Source organism: Anolis sagrei, chromosome 6 (genome assembly GCF_037176765.1).
Source record: "Anolis sagrei isolate rAnoSag1 chromosome 6, rAnoSag1.mat, whole genome shotgun sequence".
Taxonomy (NCBI): Eukaryota; Metazoa; Chordata; class Lepidosauria; order Squamata; family Dactyloidae; genus Anolis; species Anolis sagrei.
In genome coordinates this window covers 49,463,800-49,485,881 of record NC_090026.1, presented here as the reverse complement: position 1 = coordinate 49,485,881, position 22,082 = coordinate 49,463,800, and the positions used below count along the sequence as shown (strand labels likewise).

The 22,082-nt window shown below is 39.4% G+C and overlaps 2 protein-coding genes across 4 annotated transcripts in view; one reads left to right on the top strand and one right to left on the bottom strand.

Annotated features, from left to right (window-relative positions):
• BRCA1 (BRCA1 DNA repair associated) overlaps window positions 1-4,575 on the bottom strand; it is a 102,996-nt gene extending 98,421 nt beyond the window's left edge. Inside the window, exons 1-2 of one of the 2 annotated variants that reach the window (XM_067470099.1) lie at window positions 4,395-4,575; window positions 855-979 (exon numbers count right to left, since the gene is read on the bottom strand). In XM_067470099.1, the coding sequence (XP_067326200.1) occupies window positions 855-934 (80 nt within the window). In that variant the 5' untranslated portion in view covers window positions 935-979; window positions 4,395-4,575. The remainder of the gene's footprint in view (window positions 1-854; window positions 980-4,394) is intronic. The other variant, XM_067470098.1, reaches the window with a different exon arrangement.
• Window positions 4,576-4,906: 331 nt separating this feature from the next.
• Window positions 4,907-22,082, top strand: part of NBR1 (NBR1 autophagy cargo receptor) — a 36,223-nt gene continuing 19,047 nt past the window's right edge. Inside the window, exons 1-7 of one of the 2 annotated variants that reach the window (XM_060781257.2) lie at window positions 4,907-5,075; window positions 11,570-11,680; window positions 13,404-13,466; window positions 14,895-14,913; window positions 16,598-16,620; window positions 18,508-18,705; window positions 21,782-21,838. In XM_060781257.2, the coding sequence (XP_060637240.2) occupies window positions 11,579-11,680; window positions 13,404-13,466; window positions 14,895-14,913; window positions 16,598-16,620; window positions 18,508-18,705; window positions 21,782-21,838 (462 nt within the window). In that variant the 5' untranslated portion in view covers window positions 4,907-5,075; window positions 11,570-11,578. Of the gene's footprint in view, window positions 5,076-11,073; window positions 11,164-11,569; window positions 11,681-13,403; window positions 13,467-14,894; window positions 14,914-16,597; window positions 16,621-18,507; window positions 18,706-21,781; window positions 21,839-22,082 lie in introns of those variants that run through there. The other variant, XM_060781256.2, reaches the window with a different exon arrangement.

Below are 22,082 nucleotides of genomic sequence, written 5' to 3'. Positions count from 1 at the left end.
TAAAAAACAGGACAGATGAATCCGATCTTACCTCGTTGGGAAGCGAGTTGCACAGGCGGGGAGCCACAGCCGAGAAGGCCCTGTCTCTCGTCCCCGCCAAACGTATTTGCAACGCTGGTGGGAGCGAGAGCAGGGTCTCCCCGGGTGATCTTAAACTGCAAAGCGGGACATAGAGGGAGATGCGTTTGGACAAGTAAGCTGGGCCAGAACCGTATAGAGCGTTATAGGTCAAAACCAGCACTCTGAATTGAGTTCAGAAGTGGATCGGCAGCCAGTGGAACTGACACAACAAAGAGGTGGTGTGCTCCCTGTATGTCGCTCCAGTTAGTAATCTGGCTGCAGCCCGTTGGACTAGTTGAAGTTTCCGAACAGTCTTCAAAGGCAGCCCCACGTAGAGTTTGTTGCAGTAATCTATTATATGGTATGTTTCCAGCCCAGACATAGTCCAAATATAAGGTTTGCTATTATCTTGGAAGAAATACAAACATGGGGCTGTAAAGGCAGTCCACTATCATGCACTATAAGCTAGATCTTTGCTCCAGCCTATCAGATCCACAATATATATCTCTAAAGCTAAAACTGCGATAAGCAATTCCACCAGGCACCTCACTGGCAAAATGAAGGAGCAGCCACAGAAATTTGAAATAAAACTATCATACCAAAGCTGTAAGAAACATTTCATAGACATACAGGATAACATTTTGTAGATTGTACCTTTTCCTAAAAGACTTTCTGTCTGATTGTTATTAGGCAAAGGTGGAAACAGGTTTTATTACAACAAAATTATCAGTTCTAATTTCTGCCAAGCTCAGGGTGACATTTTAGACTGACATTTTGTTCCTCAATTGTCATACCATATGGGGCATTCTAAGTTTTTCTGCAAAGCCAGCAGCATTCCACGAACTTCAGTAATGGTTGGAACGGAGGGATCCATAGCTTCTCAGTCACCTTCAAAAGGAAAAGGCCTGGTATTCTGGATCTGAAGGACATAAACAATTAGAAGAGACATCATAGATTAGATCAAAGACATCTAATTAAACACTTTATTCACACAGTGGCCCTTCAGGTACTGAAGGGCCTGGCCTTGTGCGAAACCTCCCTCTCCTGTCTCTCGCCACTTGCCGGCCGGCGAGGGCATGAGCCAGGCGATGAAGGCTCCGCTCAGTGCCAGGCAAATGGCGAGACCCAAGCGAGGGAGGCTCTGTGCAAGGCCAGGACTTCCACGGAGCCTTCACCTGGCTTGCACCCCTGCCAGTCCAGCAAGCAGCAAGAGCCAGGCGAGGGAAGCAGCCATTCTGAGGAGGTGAAGGGGGCAGGGCCAAAGGAGGTGGCCTCATGACCCCTCTAAAATGGCCAAACAACCCGCAGGTTGAGAACTGCTGCCCTAAATGGTTCTGGTCCAACTTATCTGTCCGAACGTGTCTCCCGTATGAGCCTACTAGAATTGTCTGGGGAGGATCTGCTTTCGGTCCCATTCTCTTCACAGGCGTGATTGGTGGGGATGAGAGACAGAGCATTCTCAGTGGTGGCCCCTTGGCTGTGGAATTTCCTCCTAGTGACACCAGAAAGGCCACACCCCTTCTAGTTTTTAGAAAAAAAGTTACATGGTTTTGCACACAAATGTTCGAAGAATAAGTGACTACGGGCTTCGACACGGTTTGAATATGGATTATGAACAAGGATTTTGGACAAATGGAACTATGCACTTTATGTTTCACTCTGTTTACTGTTTTATTGTGTTTATTGACTAATTAACCATTTTAATGGAGGGGGTGTGTTATTGTTTTTACCGGTATTGAATTGTACCGGAGTTGTAAACCGTCTTGAATCCCCTGTGGGGGAGAAGGTTGGGGTATAAATGAAGCAAATAAATAAACAAATAAATAATGAGAGTTGCAGTTTTAAGTCTCTCACAGCACTCAATTTTAACATATGAATTTTAACCTGCATTTTATTGACAAGTTTACTCTGCATTTTACCAATGTATATTTGCTATAGGTTTTTTAAATAGTGTTCAGTTTTATCATGTTATCATGTGCATTACCTGCCTCGAGCCACGAGGAGAGGTGGGTAGTAAATAACTTATATTATTAATTCTATTAATTCAAGAGTTTGGGAGCCTCATCCCCTACAACTCCCATGATTCCATAGCATTGATTCATGGAAGCTAAAATGGTGTCAAACTGCATTAATTCTACAATGCAGATGCACCTAAAATCTATCCATCTGTTTTCTTTTTCTGTTGCCATCTACCTTACCAAGCATTGTATTTTCCAGGGAGTCTTGATTACACAGTGATTAGTTGGCCTATTTAATTACTTGCGGTTATATATTAATTAGCTGACTTGTATATTATTATACCCTAATTAGTGAGCCTATTTATTTATCATCATACATTGATTATCTGACCTGTTTATTTATTATATGGCGATTATCTGAGCTATTTATTTCTGATTACACTATATAACAAAAAAAATGTTCCTGTTTTGAAAGTGTTGTTTCCTGTTTAATTGTGGGGTAGTTGTTATACTCCAGAAACTTTATTTTGTAGCTGCCTCAAATGGTGTTAAACTGGTTGAGACTCTGGCCTCTTCTACACTGCCATAAATTCTAAATTATCTGCTTTGAACTGGATTATATGGCAGGAGACTACAATGCCATATAATTCAGTTCAAAGGGAATCATCTGGATTTTATATGGGAATATTAAACAGGGCTCTGTGAGATAGTCATTGAAAAACTGGAGTAACATGTGCTGTAGGATGTCCTTCAAAGAGAAAGTTTTTTGCAGTTTAATAAACTTTGTCCATGTTTTTATGATAGAACCAATTAGGAAATGACATAGTGTTAGTTGATGTATTTAATTACTTATAATTATACATCAATCAGCTGTGATTAGTGAGCCTATTTGTGATCATACATTGATTATCTGGCCTATTTATTATATGCTGGTTGTCTGACCTATTTGCATTTTAATGTATTTTTACTGCTGTTGACCTGTTTATGTTAATTGTACTTCCACTGTTTCTTTGTTGGCATCTAATGACTGTCAATTGTAAGCTGTCCTGAGTTGAGAAGGATGAGATACAAATGCTCTAAATAAACAAATAAATAAATATTTATTTCTGATTATATATGTTGACTAGCAAAGTTGTTTATCTCGCTGAATATCAAGCTCCCCATTTTTACTTATTAAAAATAAAACATAAAGCCGTTGCTGTTAGAAACTTGGGGCCCTTCCCCACAGCCATCCCACACAGAATATCAAGGCAGATAATCCACAATATATGTTTTGAACTGGATATGCGAGTCCACACTGCCATATAATCCAGTTCAATGTGGATTTTATACAGTTGTGTGGAAGAGGCCTAGGAGAATAACTAAAGACAAGCTCCTCTAGGGCCTCATCTACAATGCCATATAACAGAGTCTGAAACTGCATTATAGGGTCAGTGCAAACTCTGGCCCCTTCTACACTGCCATATAATCCAGATTATCAATGCAAATAATCCACATTATCAGTTTAAACTGAATGATATGAGTCCACACTGCCATATAATCCAATTCAAAGCAGGCAATCTGGATATAATCAAAATGGACAATCCACATTATCCGTTTTGAATTGGATTATGTGAGTCTACACTGCCATATAATCCAGTTCAAAGCAGGCAATCTTGATATAATCAAAATAGATAATCCACATTACCCGCTTTGAATTGGATTATGCAAATCCAAACTGCCATATAATCCAGTTCAATGTGGATTTTATACAGTTGTGTGGAAGAGGCCTAGGAAAATAACTAAAGACAAGCTCTTCTAGGGCCTCCTCTAAAATGCCATATAATAGAGTCTGAAACTGCATTATAGGGTCAGTGCAGACTCTGGCCCTTCCACACAGCCATATAATCCAGATTATCAATACAAATAATCCACATTATCGGTTTGAACTGAATTATATGAGTCTACACTGCCATATAATCCAGTTCAAAGCAGGTAATCTGGATATAATCAAAATAGCTAATCCAGTTTATCTGCTTTGAACTGGATTATGTGAGTCTACACTGCCATATAATCCAGTTCAAAGCAGGCAATCTGGATATAAAATAGTCCACATTATCCGTTTTGAATTGGATTATATGAGTCTACACTGCCATATAATCCAGTTAAAGCAGACAATCTGAATTTTATATGACAATGTAGAAGGGGCCACATATAATGGAGTTCCATGCAGTTGAGCTACACTGTATGAGTCTATACTGATCATATAATGCGGTTTCAAACCAGTGTAGATGGGGCCTATCTCAATCTCGCATTCCCCTCAGACCTTGCTCAGTCTCGCCATCCGAAACGCTCTCACACGTACATTCAACTCGACCACGCATCCCTCGCTCTTACCCGACGCTCACTTTCCTTCTTCTCTACGCGAGTTCAAACTTAGCCATTGCTCCGTTTTCTTTTCGCGCCTTCTCCGGAGCCGTTCCCGGGGCAACCGCTCGCCAACCAATCACTTCGCCGCTTCCGCGTCCGTCGCGATGACGTCAATCACGGAGGAGGCTTCCGATTGGTTCAACGAGGGAGGAAGAAAGAACTGCGCGAGTCAATTCGGTCCCGCCCACGTGACGCCAAGAAGCGTTTGCGTGGCTCTGAGTCAGATTGAGTGCAATTGGAGGGGGGGGGATATTGGAGCAGACTCCGCGCAGGCGCAGAAAACACCCCTTTTTGTGTGCGAAACGGCTCCTCCCAGACTGAACCCGGAAAATCCTTCTCCGGACAATAGGAAGCGCCTCTCTCCAATGTTGTTGTTGTTGTTCTTCTGAGAGACTTCTCTCTTGCTTCCATCCCGCCTCCGGGCGTGAGTCGCAGCCAATGGAGTGACGCAACGAGTGAGTGGCAGACGAGGCGGGCCAATGGTGTGCGAGCAGACGCTGTTGCGAGGGGAAGCTCAGCCAGTCTGCCTGGTTTCGCGCGTCACAGCGCCTGAGGGGGCCAGGGGACGGAGGCGGAGGGAGACTCCAGTCCCCGAAAGGCCTCGCACTCGGCCTTCCTCCGTGGCTCCGGCACCGGCTGGGAATAACGGTGAGACAGCTACTTCGGCCTTTTCCTCACTGCCTCGAAACAAGGACTCTGTAGGGACGCCAGGGCGGGGAGGGGGGGGGAGGAGGTTGTATTTCCTGTGTTTCCTCATCAGGATTCCCCTCCTTCCCTCAAGTGATGTCTTGCTTTAGTTTGGGCCTTCTTAGCTTGAAAGCAAAATCTATATATAGCAGATCTTTACAAGCATTTTTTTTGCTTCATCTACTCTGTAGAGCAGTGTTTCTCAACCTGGGGGGTCAGGACCCCTGAGGGGGTGTCAGAGAGGTCGCCAAAGACTATCACAAAACACAATATTTTCTGTTGGGCATCAGGATTCTGTGTGGGAAGTTTGGCCCAATTCTATAATTGGTTGGGTTCAGAATGCTCTTTGATTGTAGGTGAACGATAAATCCCAGCAACTACAATTCCCAAATGTCAAGGTTTGTTTTCCCCAAACGCCACCAGTTCTCACATTTGGGCATATTGAGTATTTGTGCCAAGTTTGGTTCAGATCCATCATTGTTTGAGTCCACAGTACTCTCTGGATGTAGATCAACTACAACTCCAAAACCAATGGACACTGCCCACCAAACCCTTCCAGTATTTTCTGTTGGTCATTCAAAGTGCAGGTTCTTACCTTCAAAGCCTGCTGCGAGTCGTCTCTGGTTGCTTCTTGATTGAGAGAATCAGCCGTCTACGAAGACGTTGCCCAGGGGATGCCCGGATGTCTTGCAATCCTGCGAGGAGGCTTCTCTCGTGTACCCCAACTTCAACGACTTAAATCAAGACATAGTTTTCTTAGATCTACAGAGACACTCGCTAGAACACCCCAGCAAGCGAGAGTCCAAAAGTGGCAGGCCCAAACCCAGCACCTCAATCCATGGGCGATACCAAATAGGAGACTCCCCGCTGGGCACACAGAGAACTGGGCGACTTGGAAGGCGCTGAACACACTGCGCTCTGGCACCACGAGATGCAGAGCCAATCTAAAGAAATGGGGCTACAGGGTGGAATCCACAACATGCGAGTGTGGAGAAGAGCAAACCACTGACCACCTGCTGCAATGCAAGCTGAGCCCTGCCACATGCACAATGGAGGACCTTCTTGCGGCAACACCAGAGGCACTCCAAGTGGCCAGATACTGGTCAAAGGACATTTAACCAACTACCAAGTTGCAAAATCTGTGGGTTTTTTTTCTTTTTAATCTGTGTGTTTGTTTTGTTCTGTTAGAATTGAAATACAATGGTATGGTTGCTGATGACACGATAGATAAATAAATAAATGAATGAATAAACCTTCAAAGCCCTGAACGGTTTGGGATCCGCGTACCTGCGTGACCACATCTCTGTGTACGAACCCACACAATCTCTTCGTTCATCTGGAGAGGCCCTGCTCTCGATCCCACCAGCATCGCAGGCGCGATTGGTGGGGATGAGAGAGAGGGCCCTTTCGGTGGTGGCCCCTCGACTCTGGAACTCACTCCCTAAGGACATCAGGCAGGCCCCAACTCTGGCAGTCTTTAGGAGGAGCTTGAAGACGTGGTTGTTCCAGTGTGCCTTCCCGGAATAATGATCCCATAGCACAGTGTTTCTCAACCTTCCTAATGCCGCGACCCCTTAATACAGTTCCTCTTGTGGTGGTGACCCCCAACCATAAGATTACTTTCGTTGCTACTTCATAACTGTAATTTTGCTATTGTTATGAATCATAATGTAAATATCTGATATGCAGGATGTATCTTCATTCATTCAAATTTGGCACAAATACCTGCTACATCTAAATTTGAATACTATTGGGTTCAGGGGGGGGGGGTGCATTTTGTCATTTGAGAGTTGTAATGCCTGGGATTTAAAGTTCACCTACAAGCAAAAAGAATTCTGAACTCCACCAAGGATGGAGTTGAACCAAACTTGGCACACAGAACTCCCATGACCAACAGAAAATACTGGAAGGGTTTGGTGGGTGGGCATTGACCTTGAATTTTGGAGTTGTAGTTCACCTACATCCAGAGAGCACTATGCACTCAAATAATGATGGATCTGGACCAAACTTGACACGGATACTCAATATGCCCAAATATGAACACTGGTGGAGTTTGGGGAAAATAGACCTTGGTATTTTGGAGTAGTAGTGGCTGGGATTTATAGTTCACCTACAATCAAAGAGCATCCTGAACCTCACCAATGACCGAAATGGCCCAAACTTCCCACACAGAACCCCCATGACCAACAGAAAATACTGTGTTTTCTGATGGTCTTTGGTGACCCCTCTGACACCCTCTCACGACCCCCCCCCCAGGGGTCCCGACCCTCAGATTGAGAAACACTGCCATAGCACTTTGTCCCTCCAAAGCACTTTATATTTTTAGGTCTGCTCGTATGTCACTATCACCTTTTCGTCCATGCCTCAGCACTATTTCCAATTTTAATTTTTACATTTGGCCTTCCCAAATTTAATTTAATTGTATGTTGTCTTATTGATAATGTTATATGTTTATCATCTATGTTTTATTTTAATTGCTTATATTGTTGTGATTATTGCTTGTATTTTTGTGTTTGGGCTCGGCCTCATGTAAGCCGCACCAAGTCCTTTGGGGAGATGGTAGCGGGGTGCAAATACAGTATTATTATTATTGGTCATGGGAATTCTGAGTGCCAAGTTTGGTTCAATTCCATCATTGGTGGAGTTCAGAATGCTCTATGATTGCAGGTTAACTATAAATCCTGGCAACTATACCTCCCAAATAATAAAAATCAATCCAGTCCCCGACCCCACCAGTATTCAAATTTTGACGTATCAGGTATTTGTGCCAAATTTGGTATTTGGCACAAATATACATTCTGAATATCAGATATTTACGTTACATTTTATACAGAGGCTGGATGGCCATCTGCCAGGGGTGCTTTGAATGCAATAGTCCGGCTTCTTGGCAAGGGGTTGGACTGGATTATATGGCACTGTGGGCCCTTCCACACAGCCATGTAACCCAGAATATCAAGGCTGATGATCCACAATATTTGCTTTGAAATGGATTATCTGAGTCCACATTGCCATATATTCCAGTTCAAAGCTGATAATGTGGGGTTTTATTCAGCTATATGGAATAGGCCTCAGATAATCCAAAACAGGTATTGTGGATTATCTGCCTTGATATTCTGGGGTGTATTACTATATGGAAGGACCCTGAGTCTACACTGCCATATAATCCAGCTCAAAGCAGATAATATGGATTTTATATAGCAGTGTAGAACAGGCCTATGAGACAGTTATTGAAAAACTACAGCAAAATATGCTGCAGGTTTATAACCTAGGAACAAAAATTGGGTTACGTAGTGTAATCTGGTTTTAGAAACTGGATTTTATGGCAGTGTAGATGGGGTTGTAAGAGTCACCTTTCTTGCAGCTTTTTCAACAGAGGCTGGGTGACCATCTGCCAGGAGGGCTTGGGTTGTGTTTTCTTGCATGGCCAAATGAAGTTGGACTGGATGGCCTTTGGGATTACCTTCCAACTCTAGGATTCTATGATATTTTAATTAAATACTGCATTAATTCTGCCCCATAGATCAGAGCTTTCCAAACATTTCATGTCGGTGACTCGCTTTAGACATGCATCATTCCATGACAAGTCATTCAGTTTCTAGCAAACTAGAGGTTAAGCCAACCATTCCTAAGAGATACAGGCACAGACATAAACGATCATGACAAAATGTATGGGGGTGCAACATATCTCATGGGAACCTTTCATTATATATATTTAAAATATATGATTTATAGCTTATTTTGTATGAGTTCAACATTTTTTGTTATATTCGCACGACACACTGGAGCTGACATACTACTGCAGAGCATTCCAAACGTTTCATATTGGGGGACACTTTTAGACCTGCATTATTTCATGACACAGCAGTTAAGTTTTACTAGCAAACTGGAGGTTAAACCAAGCACTTACAAGAGATGCAGATGCCTACATAATAACTAAACATGTGGGGACACAACATAGCTTGTTAAAACATTTCATCGATAGTTTTTAAAATATGATTAGTCAGGTAAGTTTGGTCATTTCTGAGTAACAATATGTTACTCATACTGATATTAATAATGTTACTAATAAAACCTTTTCCAGCATAAAAATAAATGCATGTTATTACTGCTTTTTTCACATAGAGGTTTCTCATTATCTTCACACAACACAACTATGCACAGCAGATGACACTTTGTGTCATGACACACAGCTTTGAAAGCTCTGCTTTATGTTGTAAGGTGCCAATAATAATAATAATAATAATAATAATAATAATAATAGCTGTTAAAGTGCATTAAATCCATAATGTAGAACAGACATTTCCAAACATTTCATGTTGGTGACACACTTTTTAGACATGCATCATGCGACACAGTCAATCAGTTCTATCGCCAAACCGGAGGTTAAACCAATCCTTTATTAATATATATATATGTATGTATATGTATATATAGCAATAATGAAATGTAAGGGGGACACAATATAACACATACCAATCTTTCATTTATATTTAAATATATATTATTTATTTCACATGGACTCAAAGGTTTCTCGTTATGTTTGCACAACAATTTATACACTGCAGCCGACACATTAATGTATTGTGACATATACCTTGGAAAGCTATGCTCTATTAAGCTTTGTACCCCTGTGTTTTGTTGAATGTATTTTATAGTGGCGAGTTTCGATATATGAATTTTGTTTGTATTTTATGTTAATTTTTATTTTATTTTTTTGCTATACTGTACCCCACCTCAAGTCATGAGAGGCGGGTAACAAATGATTTTTGTGTTGTTGTTGGTGGTGGTAGTGTTATTTAGACTGAGTATCCCTTATCTGAAATGCTTGGGACCAGAAGTTTTTTGGATTATTGAATATTCGTATTTGTGTCCACATACATAATGAAGTATCATGGAGATAGGATGGAAGCATCACTCTCTCAGCCACCATTTTCTTATTTTGAAATATTTCAGAATTCTAGAACAGGGATGCTCAGCTTGTATTTTTATTCTAAACGGTGTTATACTTCCTGCAATTGCAGGCATTCCTTGTAAAATTTGCTGATAACTTTCTGTTTTGTCAACATTATGCCCAAAACATTGCAAGAGCATTCAAAAAGAGCTGAAATATTCTATCAGATTGGGGATATTAAATTGGCCAATCCTGTACAGGTTAAGTTCTTCATTCTTGAATGCACAAGATGCAAAATCCAGGGTCTCTGTAGGCAAGTTCATAGTGTCTGGCTTTAGGACATTATTACTGAAGAATTATTTCACCAACGTTGCAAGTAGGTCATGCAGATGGTGAATTTCTGGTATGCATGGTACAAAATGTAATTTCCTGTGCTCAGTCTTTGCAAGATGGGGACCCAATAGAATGTTTGTGGAATAAGGATGTATTTAAAATTATATTTAAATGGGATCTATATGAGATTTTCTTAACGTTTGCAAATTTTCAAATATATCAGAACATCCCCGCCTCCAAAAAAAAGGTGCAAGGTAAAAGCTCATTACGTAGGTCAGACCTACAATTGGATGACACCACAGTTTGAATAAACTGGAAATAATTAAAGGGGACATTACAGAGGCAGTCGTTTTGAAAACCTTTACAAATCAAATGTTTTCATTTAAAAAACTGGATTGCAGGTTGAAATAACAGGCGGCACAAGGCCTGCAAACTTATGGCATAGCCTATTTATATCTTATAGGCTGTGTTATGTTTGCAGAAAGACACAACTCAAAGGGGCTTCAGAATCTCTGCTCTGGAACTGGGCTACGCTTTGCAGTTGAGGGCAAATGAATTCCATTAAGAGTGTGGCATAGACGTCGCAGTGAGATAAATCCTTGTGTGAGCAGGATTATGTGAAAGAGGAAGAGGTGCTAGTGGGTGGAGTTTGGGCGTGTATGTGTCCTAGTTCATTTTATGACGTTCAGGTGAATTAGAATCAGCTGACTGGAAGCACCAAATCGCCAGACAAACAGCTGCCTGAACTAGAGGTCATCCAAAATAAGGCAGAGACTTCTGGGAGTAGCATGCATGGAAGGAACTTAGCCAAGTGAATGATTATAGGTGAATACGGAAGTTTTTAAAAGTACTTTGTTATAAAATCAGTTTTGTCTCTTGTTAGCTGCGTTGGGAGACAGTGTTGTATATGTGGCATTTTACTAGTTTTATTTACTGTATGTTTTTTACAGTTATTTATAATTCAGTTTCCCCAGGGTCCTATTTTCAGTGGGAAAGTTAATTATTTGAATAATAATAAAGAGAGAAAAATATGTGTTCGTATTGTGAGATCTGGGGAGCAAGGTGTTAAGAGCAGTGAAAGAAACAATAAGGCCCTATTGCCTTCTTATCTGACACTGTTCTTACTTGGTTTCAAAAGCCCTGCCAATACTAATTTTTATAATGGCTCTTTTCTTTCTCTCAAAAGGGAAGTAAGTTTTAAAAATGTGGCATTTTTGTCATCTTTTCATAGTCCTGCAGAATGGATCCCCAAGTCAAGCTCAATGTGACCTTCCAAAGTGACACCCAGAGCTTTCTCGTTTCTGATTCAGCTAGTACCACATGGGCTGATGTGGAAGCCATGGTGAGTTGGATCTTTGTTAGATGAACTTCAGTGGTCAATATTGAAAGCATGGAGATGAAACAGAACTTTTGGAATTCATAATAGAGAGAAACATACATGATACAAAAGCCAATGACATCAATTTCATGTTTTGAATTCCCCTTGGTGGGTGTGCTGCCCGATCTGGCAGCAGAAAAAGGAACTCTCTTTCCAGTTTGAGATCTGACGGAGATAGATGGGTAGTTTTCTTAATATGATTTCCTCACTCTACCACCAGCTTCAAAGTTAAGAAAGCCAAACACAAGCATTAAACTATGAATTAGAAACAATGAAAGTAATGGGTCTCTAATGGTGATAATTAGAAAAGTATATTTATGATTCCAACCTAAGCATTTCAGTATTCTCTTTAGATGTACTAAGCCTTGTAGAAATTAGAACAAATGAATAAAGAGTTATGCTAAATCTGTGTATGAAGCTGACCTCCATACTGCGTCGTAGCAGGAGGTAGATTAGGATTGAGTCGCAATATGTGAAGAGACAAGATGGGTCGTTCTATCCACCTGCAGGGAGGACCCCTTAGATCAGGGGTCCTCAAACTAAGGCCCAGGGGCCGGATACGGCCCTCCAAGGTCATTTAACCAGGCCTCGCTCAGGGTCAACCTGTCTGAAATGACTTGAAAGCACACAACAACAACAACAATCCTATCTCATCAGCCAAAAGCAGGCCCACACTCCCCATTGAAATACTAATACGTTTATCTTTGTTAAAATTGTTCTTCATTTTAATTATTGTATTGCATTTAAATGATTTTTTTGCACTACAAATAAGATATGTGCAGTGTGCATAGGAATTCATTCATGTTTTCTTTTCATTATAATCCGGCTCTCCAACAGTTTGAGGGACTGTGACCTGGCCCTCTGTTTAAAAAGTTTGAGGACCCCTGCCTTAGATACTAGTTGTTGGATGTGCTTCAAATAGGCCATTGTCTAGTGCTAAAAGTAAGGGGAAATAGAAAATTCCCAGTAGTTGTAATGATGCTGGTAAAAGCAAGCTTTACTGGATATATTTTGGGTGAGGTAGCCTGACTTCAAATTGTAAAAAGCAAATTGCATTGATTTTCTGTGTTTTTGCTAGAGGATGATTATCTGGACTTTATCGTGAGTTTGTTTGGACCTTTGTACTCAGGTGTTTACCTTGCCTGAGCACGTGCAGGGTTTTATGAGCCTGCTGCCTGACCTGATTGATATATTACACGTTTGTCAGGAGCACCCAGCAAAATTATACTGAACCGAAATTTCATACGTTGTGAAAAGCTGCTCTGGTTTGGGGAGGTACTGTATATTGAAATTGCTGGTGACTATTTGAACTCATGAGACTGAGGTTTGATGAGCTCTCAAACTGGGAGGGGGGTGACAACTTTCAAAACCAGTACTCTGTCTAGTCTGTTGATCATCTTTATGACTAAGAACCACAAAACAATGCAAAAATGATTTTGGTATAAATATATATCTAGGTTGTAAAGTTCCATAATCCTGACACAGAGTTTTATTTTAATTTTTAAGAATATAGCATACAATGTTCAGATATGAACAAAGGGAAGAAGAATCCTGTCTTCACATAGTCAGACGTGAAATGCCCAAAAAGAGAGAACTCGATATTTCCTTAGACATGAATCTTTTCCACTTTTCTGATAATAATGAAGTATGTAGCAGTAAGTTTCGCAACATGTCATTTCTCTTGCAGGTGAAAGTCTCATTTGAACTGAACGAGATCCAGATTAAATACCTAGATGAAGATCAGGATGAGGTACTCCATGTTTCCTATTAAGGGGGTTGTCTTCATGGTGGAAAATTTGGGGAAAATGTGTAGTTATGCTTCTGGGAGACACGAAGCAATTCTGAGCATAATAGATTCCTGTTTTTGATTAGCATTTGGCTTGCATTGGATAGTATTTGGTTGGATTCTCCATTATTAATCTCTCTTGAAATCATTTTAAATAATATTATCTGAAAATACTGAAGAATAGATACTGACTAGTTTCAGCTAGATAGCATTTTGTTATTAGCTTGGATTACACATAGGCTGAATTCCCTAATATTGGTGAATTTTGATTTTTGGAAAGATATGCCACCACAGATTCAGGTATTTTCTTACAGGGAGTTCTGCCACACACACAAACACGGATATGTGGAAATAAATGTCCAGATTTTGTTACCTGAGAATAACTAGACTTAATAAAAAAAAAAGAACAGACTCATGATTCAGATTTTAAAGAGAGGAACCAAGGCAATCACAACCTATCCCTTTGCCTGACATTTCCTTACTGCCACTGTGAAAGCCTAATATTTTCCCAGCACGCAATAAAAGAGGTTCTTCTTTTATCTGGATTTCTGTATATAAGATTCATATTTTTAGATCACCCTGTACTTGTTTCAGCTGTTTTTGTTTTTTTGGATGGCAGTTCCTTTCAGGTCTAAACTGGTAGGGCTTTTGATGAGAGAAGGTGGGGTATTGACACATAAACAGATTCCCCAGCCCCATTGCAGAACAAGAATGAGAAACGTGGCTCTCCAGATGCTCCCATTATGTTTGATCATTAGTTGCATTGAATGGGACTAATAGGATTTGAAAGCCCAACAATATTAATAAAGGTGAACATTCTCTGTTATCTAGAGTAGAGCAAGGCTGTGGGCAGAGGAGATACTTTTATCTAGTTTTCAGAACTTCCATTACTAAGCATTCAAACTGAAATAAATTTGTTATCTTAAGAATAGCTGATTCTCCTGCATTATTGACCAGTTTAATTGCTACTGATGATGAAAACTTGACTGAAGCCTACAAAATTCCTCCTGAGATGTGATAGTACCGGTGAGGTGCATCTGGTTTTTTTTAAAGAAAAGAAAGTTATGGGGCCTAGATGAAGTTTCACCAACAATGCATTCTTCTGGGTGTCCTTTGTGAAATCTTGTAAAATAAAGTAGATGACTTGTTAGGCTGGGCAGTGCTTTGAAATGTAGGACTGTTTTGGGAAGGATACAAAACTCAACTTTTCACTAAAGAGGTCATGAACAAGCTCATGATAGGCTGGAGCAAGAGGAATACATTGGAGTGATGATAGAAGCCAGACAAGAATACCCCTTAATCCTTGGATAGAAATCTGGCTTTAATATTATGTTAGTGAATGCACCAGCAGCTGAGAAATGTTTGTCATTCATTCTTTGTTTCTTTTTCTAGGTATCTGTCAATACTGCAGGTAAGTTGCCTTTGGCTTGCTTATTATAGCTGTTGACAAGTCTCGGCTGCTGTGTATATAAAAATAGAAGCTTTATATACTTCTGCAGGGGAAATGCAGAAGTAAATGTTTTTGCAGTACTGTACACACATCTTAATACACAATATCCTCCATTTTCTACTAATGAAGACTATATTTAGAGCTACTACATAGTTTATTCCAATATCTGCCAGATCTGTAAGATCCTTGCAAATAGCCTGCTTCCTGAAATTCACATGAATTACAGTGAAACATGTAGCCAAAGATTTGGCCTGTTAACGTAAATAAATATATGACATGTAGTCCTCCCCTGGTTCTTTTGAGTTCCATTGTGTGATAAAGATGTGTCTTTTTCTTTAACACCTCTTTATCACATTTTCTTACCTAGTTTGCCCATTTACTGTATTTACTCAAATCGAATGTGCTATGGAATCTAATGTGCACCTCAGTTGTCAAAATCTTGAAACAATAATATGAGTTATGTGAGATTACATAACTCAAAAACCACTGGACGAATTGACACCAAACTTGGACACAATACACCTATCAGGCCAATGAGTGTCCATCACCCCTAAAACACACACAAAAAAACCAGCAGAACGGACTTTAAAAACCCCAAAATAAACTATATATACATATACACATACACTCACATACACATATATGTAGAAAAGCACACATACATATAGACATGCACACATACACATATATTTACATATACACATGCATACATATACACATATACATATAGACATACATATACACATGCATGCATAGACATATACACAAGCACACACATATACACAATATACATATACTCCTATAAACACAGAAATATATAAATACATACACACTTATACGCACATGTATACACACATGCACACACACATATACATCTATCTATATATTTGTGTATATATGTGTGTTTGCATAGATAGATAGATATAGATATATACACACACACAAAACATATATACACACTGGGCCACAGTAACGCGTGGCAGGGGACGGCTAGTTATGTATGTGTATATATATGATGACAAATGTAAGGCACAGTGGCAAGAAGTGCACCCTTTATAATTTGGCCAAAAAAGCTGTGTGTTACAGTTGCTGAATGCTTAGATTTCCCTCTAATGTTAGAACACCAAAGCTTCCAGCGATGGGAAAGACAACCAGAGAAATAGGTAATCCTTCCCTCAAGGCGCCTCTACTGTTTATCACGCCTCATCTTCCTTGGGATGCAGCTATGCTGTAGAATGAATCCATCTTGACACCATTTTAACTGTCCTGCTATGGAATAATGGGGGCTGTCATTTTACAAAGTCTTCAACCTTCTCTGCAAAAGAAAGCTGGTGCCTCACCAAAGTACAAATCCCCGGATTCCATACCATTGACCCACAGCAGTTAAAGTGACGTTAAACTGCATTAATTTTACAATGTAAAATGCACTCCGGAGAGCCAGAAGTGAAAAAAGTTGCCATAGAACTTTTCAAAATGAGATAAAGAATCTTATAACCAGGAATAAGAGTTACGACTCTCTGGAATAGTCTGCATCTTCAATTATTTGACTCTGCAGGTGGCCCTGAATACAGCTTATAATATATCAAGCAGTCTTTTTAATGGATGTGGTTGTGTTTATTGCATTTCTTGTGTCTTTTATTTTCAGAGGAATATGAAGAGGCTTTGAAGGTAAGTGATGTGGCTTGTATTTCTGGATATTGGTTGGTAATAGTACTACTCCTTGTTGCAATGTGAAAATTATTTGTTAAAATTGCCTCCTTCCATGTTCCATTGGGTTTCTCGTTTAAATTGATACTTCTTTTAAGAACCTTTGCTTGAAAATCAGTGGAAATGATGTTTCTTTCACCTCCTCCAAGATCCGTTTTTAATTTATGAAGCAGAAAGGACTGATTATATCTTTAAAGTGTGCAATTCATTCTTAGGGCTGCTTATGACAAACTATCGCCACTTATATACCTAACTAGTGTGGACCTCCCTTTCCTAGGCAGCAAAAAACTTTCTTATTCACCAGGCTCTTTAACTTGTTGGTGTGTGCAAGGGATTTGCTCTTAGTATGTAATTGTGTTCATTGTGGGTTTTTTAATTGTTTTAAATTAATGTTTTGTTTGGTTTGATTGGTTAATACTTTTTAAGGATTTGTACTACATACTCTTTCAGCTAATTCATTTATATTGTGAACTATGTGTGGTCCTATATCGGGAGACAGGCAAGATGTAAATCAAATTAACAACAATAATGTAGTAGTAGTATATTTTGAATTTGCATTTTCTAGATCAGTATGTTTTCTACAAGGCTTTTAATTTCATCTTTTCAAGCCTCTCCGTGATTGTAACATACGTACTTCACTCTAGGTTAAACCAGCCCTTTTAACATACTGGTGCATTCCTTCGGCCCTCCGTCCAGGCGTTTTGGACTTCGGCTCCCACAATTCCTAGCAGCCGTACCGGCTGCTGGGGATTGTGGAAGTTGAGGTCCGGGGTGCCTGGGCGGAGGGCTGAAGGTGGCCCATGCTTGCTGTAAATTGTGCTGTTTCTATTTATGGAGCCAGCCCAGCAAGAGGTCCTAAAGTTAAATGGGGGCTTTGATGTTGGTCAAGATATTGTTTTTTTATAATAATAAATGCCAAAATAGCAATGTGGGTTGCCTTCCTCCCTGAAGGAAATGAGGAGGCAAGAATGTCGGGTGGGAGTTTTCCTCGGGAGGTAAAATGGCAGGAATGAGGCAAAAATGTCTTTACTAATAATATACTAATAATAATAATAATATATATTGTGTGTATATATATATAATATATATAATATTATATTGTAATACAATATAATACTAGTAATAATACAATATTATAATTATATATTTATATTACATGTAATATTATGAATAATATTACAATATAATGGTATAGTGTAATTTAGTAATATATAATACTGATATTGTACCAATCTGGGGTCCCCAGATGTTTTTGGCCTTCAACTCCCAGAAACTCTTATCAGCTGGTAAACTGGATGGGGTTTCTGGGAGTTGTAGGCCAAAAACTTTTTTTTGCCTCATTCCTGCCATTTTACCTCCCGAGGAAAACTCCCACCCGACATTCTTGCCTCCTCATTTCCTTCAGGCCCCAGGTTGAGAACCACTGCCCTAAGGACACTGCCCCCTTCTGTACAGGGATCCTGATTCCTCCAAGAAGTGGTTGAGCACCAGTTAGATTGACTATCTCTGAACAGTACCACTATTTTGTGCAGATTGAATCTCAGTGTTTTTGCCCTCATCCAGTGCTTTGCTGTGCCCAAGACCTGATTCTTGGGGCCCACAATCTCACTTATGTCTGGTGGCAAAGAAAGATAGAGGGAAATATGTCATCCATATACTGGTGATTGTGGGTTTTTATTTTAATATTTTGTATTTCTGTCCCAGCAGCTGTATTTACTTTTGAAGAATGAGATTTGCTCATTCATGATTGATGTACAACTTGCTTTGCCCTTCTAAGAGAGCTTTGTGCATACCTCTTGAGTGTGCATGCACTTTAAAGAGTATCCTTATTGCAAATTCTTTGTTTAGATTGCAGTGAAACAAGGCAATCAGCTACAGATGAATGTGTATGAATTAAGTACTGCTTCAGACATGCTTCCACAGCAAGCTCCTGAGACATCTGAGAGACCAGTTGTTTCTAAAGATGGGAAAAAGCCTCTTTCTCACTATTCTTCGCTTGCTCGGACCTTGGCACAGGACAAAGTCATGGAGAAGGAAAGGGAACAGGTAAGAGCAAAAGATGGATATCCTGTAAACCCAACCTTGAGCTTGTCAGATGCTTTCAGTTTAAGCCATTCTAGCATATGCTTCAGCAAATATCATTCATGGGAGCTTCCCTAAATGTCATGCTATGGGAAGTACAGCAATAATAATGACAATAATATGTTTTTTTATTTGTTATCTGCCTCTCATCACGGATCGATGTGAGGTGCAATATGGTTAAAACAAAGGACCATAAAAATACTTAGTTTTAAAAACTAGGACAAATATTAAAATACCATTGCTAATGAAATGTAAATTTAAAATTAATACTTTAAAATTGACTGGGTATGCCTTTTAGAAGAGTTAAGTTTCAATTTTGTGTTAAATTCCAACAGCTGATTTAACTGTCATTGTATATCTTATGGAAAGGAATTCGATTATGTATTGTGTTACAGAATAGTTCTTTCTTATATATGAATAGACGAGCCCTCGGTGGCACAGTGGGTTAAACCACTGAGCTGCTGAACTTGATGACTGAAAAGTTGGTGGTTCAAATCTGGGGAGCGGGGTGAGCTCCTGCTGTTAGACCCAGCTTCTGCCAACTTAGCAGTTCGAAAACATGCAAATGTGAATAGGTCAATAGGTACTGTTTTCAGCGGGAAGGTAACAGCACTCCATGTAGTCATGCTGGCCACAAGACCTTGGAGGTGTCTACGGATAATGCTGACTCTTCGGCTTAGAAATAAAGATGAGCACCGCCCCCCAGACTCTAACATGACTAGACTTAATGTCAAGGGAAAATCTTTACCTTTAAGCTGAAAAGTTTGGAAGTTGCTTTTAACCTTTTCTTTCTGTTTTTTTTTCTCTTTCCATCTATCATTTCTAATTTATTTTTTGCATTTGAAAAAGTTAATAAAATATTTTTAATAAAATAATTAATTTGGATTTTTTTTCCTTTCTTCATTTTGGGACTGGTGTACAAGATGAATTCTTACAGCTAAGTTTTAAAATGCTAGTTTTATCACGCCTGTGTATACAGTTCTGTTCCACGCAATACTTTCTTCTCTTTGATAGCTTCTCCGCCTTGGGGCTAAATCCATTTTTAATCCCTAAATAGAGAATATGTAAATAAATAGCACTAGTTAAATTAATGCTTCCTATTGATACAGTTAATCAATTCTACTGACAGTTCGATATAGCCCTCAGTGTTTTCATTTTTCAGCCCTTTCCAATTTTGGCAAAAAAAAATAGATTGACAAAATCTTATCAAAGTGCTCAGTCTGTTTGTCCACAAAGTGTAAAAACAGATCATAAATTGAAGGAAATATAGCTTTTCTTTCAAACCTTCGCCTTTCATTTGTTTGTGAATATCAAAACTGAAAAAAATGAACAATCCAGTACACAATGCATCATGCAAGAACAGCTATTATTTTTATTAGCTCCTTATTAGTTTCAAACAGATTTAAAAGTATTTTCCACCAGTACTCCCACCTGTTGAAGAAATAGTCTGTATTGAGGAAAAGTGAATGTCGTTTGGAAAGCCACAGAAGACATTTTTCTTGGGTTTTTACAAAATTAGGGTACTTGAATAAATGTGGAACTTTCTGAAATGGCTTGTTGCAGCAAAATGGGTTAAATCTCTTGACATTTTAAAGATTAACAGATTTTATTTGTCATAAATATTCATGGACCGCAGCTCACTTCATCACATGTTTCTGATGTAGTGTAGTGGTTCACCAAAAGCTTGTGCCATATAATTCTTTTTTTTTTATTGTGCGTTTTTTAAGTACATAAAAAGTTGTGGAACAAATTGGGTTGTGATAGAAAGTAGGAAAGGGAGGATATGGATGCCCATGGCAGAGGGCATATCTGTAAAAGGAGGGATGGGCGTGACGGGGGCTAAGGGGAAAAGAAAAAATAAAATTTAAAAAAATAGAGGCGGGGGGCGGACTTTCACACTCCCATTCACTTGCAATCATTTATTCAACGCATTCATGGGGTGAGGGATTCTTTCTCGGTTGTAATGCACTTCCCAGTTGTCTAGGGTTCTTCTTGGGTACTCCTTTTATTGTAGGACACCTGTCTGGTCCTCTTGTGAAACGTGAAACTCCCAACTGTTCAAAATTTTAGCTCAAGTTCTTATTTCTAGGGAAAGTTCCCTTTTGTATATTTACTTGCTAGTTATGTTGTCGTTGTTGTTTGTTGTTATTTTCTTGCTTTCTTCTGCTCCTCTACATATTTGAGGAACTTCTCCCAGTTCGTTGTTTTGGCCGTATTGCTATTTTGTGATAGTCTTTGTGTAAGCATGTCCATATTCATAATATCAAGGACTTTTAATGTCCACTGTTCTAGTGAAGGGACTTCCTGGGATTTCCACAGCTGGGCCAGCTTCCGTCTAGCTGCAGTTTTTAGGTAGAAGAAGATCTTGTTCGTGTTTGTATCCATGTCAAAGTTGGTGATGCTTAACAATAAATACTCCAGTTTTAATTCAAATTTTATTTGTAAAATTGCTTCTAATTTTTTGTGGATTTGTCGCCAATAGGACTTGACTTCCCTGCATTTCCACCACATGTGGATGAAGTCTCCTTTCTCTTTCCTACATTTCCAGCATTTTCTGTCATTTCTTTTTCTATTGAATTTTGACAATTGATCTGGGGTTAGGTACCACCTATAAAATAGTTTGTACCAATTTTCTTTAAAATCGGCTGAGTAGGTATATTTTAACTTCCTTGACCAGATCTCCGTGCCATATAATTCTGTTAGTCTTCAGAGTGCCATGAAATGCTTTGCTAAATACATTTGACAAAGTCTCAAATCTCTCTTTCCCAGTACAAAAGTTCAATTTATCTTCTACTCTGCCAAAAAAATGTCATTTCTGTTTTTTTTAGCAGGAAGTCAGCCATCAGGTTTTAGTAAGAAAAAGCAGCCAAGATTGAAGAGTTACATGTCTCTGTTTGCTTAGTCTTAAAGGTTGGATATGAATGGCTACAAGGAAGTTGACATAATATCCTTGTACTTGTTCATATTCAGCATGAAAGATTAAGTGGTCCTAAGATGTGCGACTGTATTCATTTGTTTCTGTTTTTTTCAATCTCCCTAGAGTGGGCCCCATCTCAGTGAAGCCCCACCTGAGTGGTTCACAAGCTACTTGGAAAAGGTTAGTACTGCTACAATTATCCTTCCAAGCCTTTTGAAAAGGGTTTGAGGACATTAAAGGGATGTTGACCCAGACCTTTAAGAACAATGGAGCTTCTTTCTATTTGTGTGTCCTCGCTGTAAAAGAATTTTCACATACAAGTTAAAATAGGATGCAAACCACATAAAATGCCAAAATGGTTAAGCACACATGAGATATGGCTTGTATTCTTAAAAAGACACTTTGGCAGTCTTAGAGGTTGCAC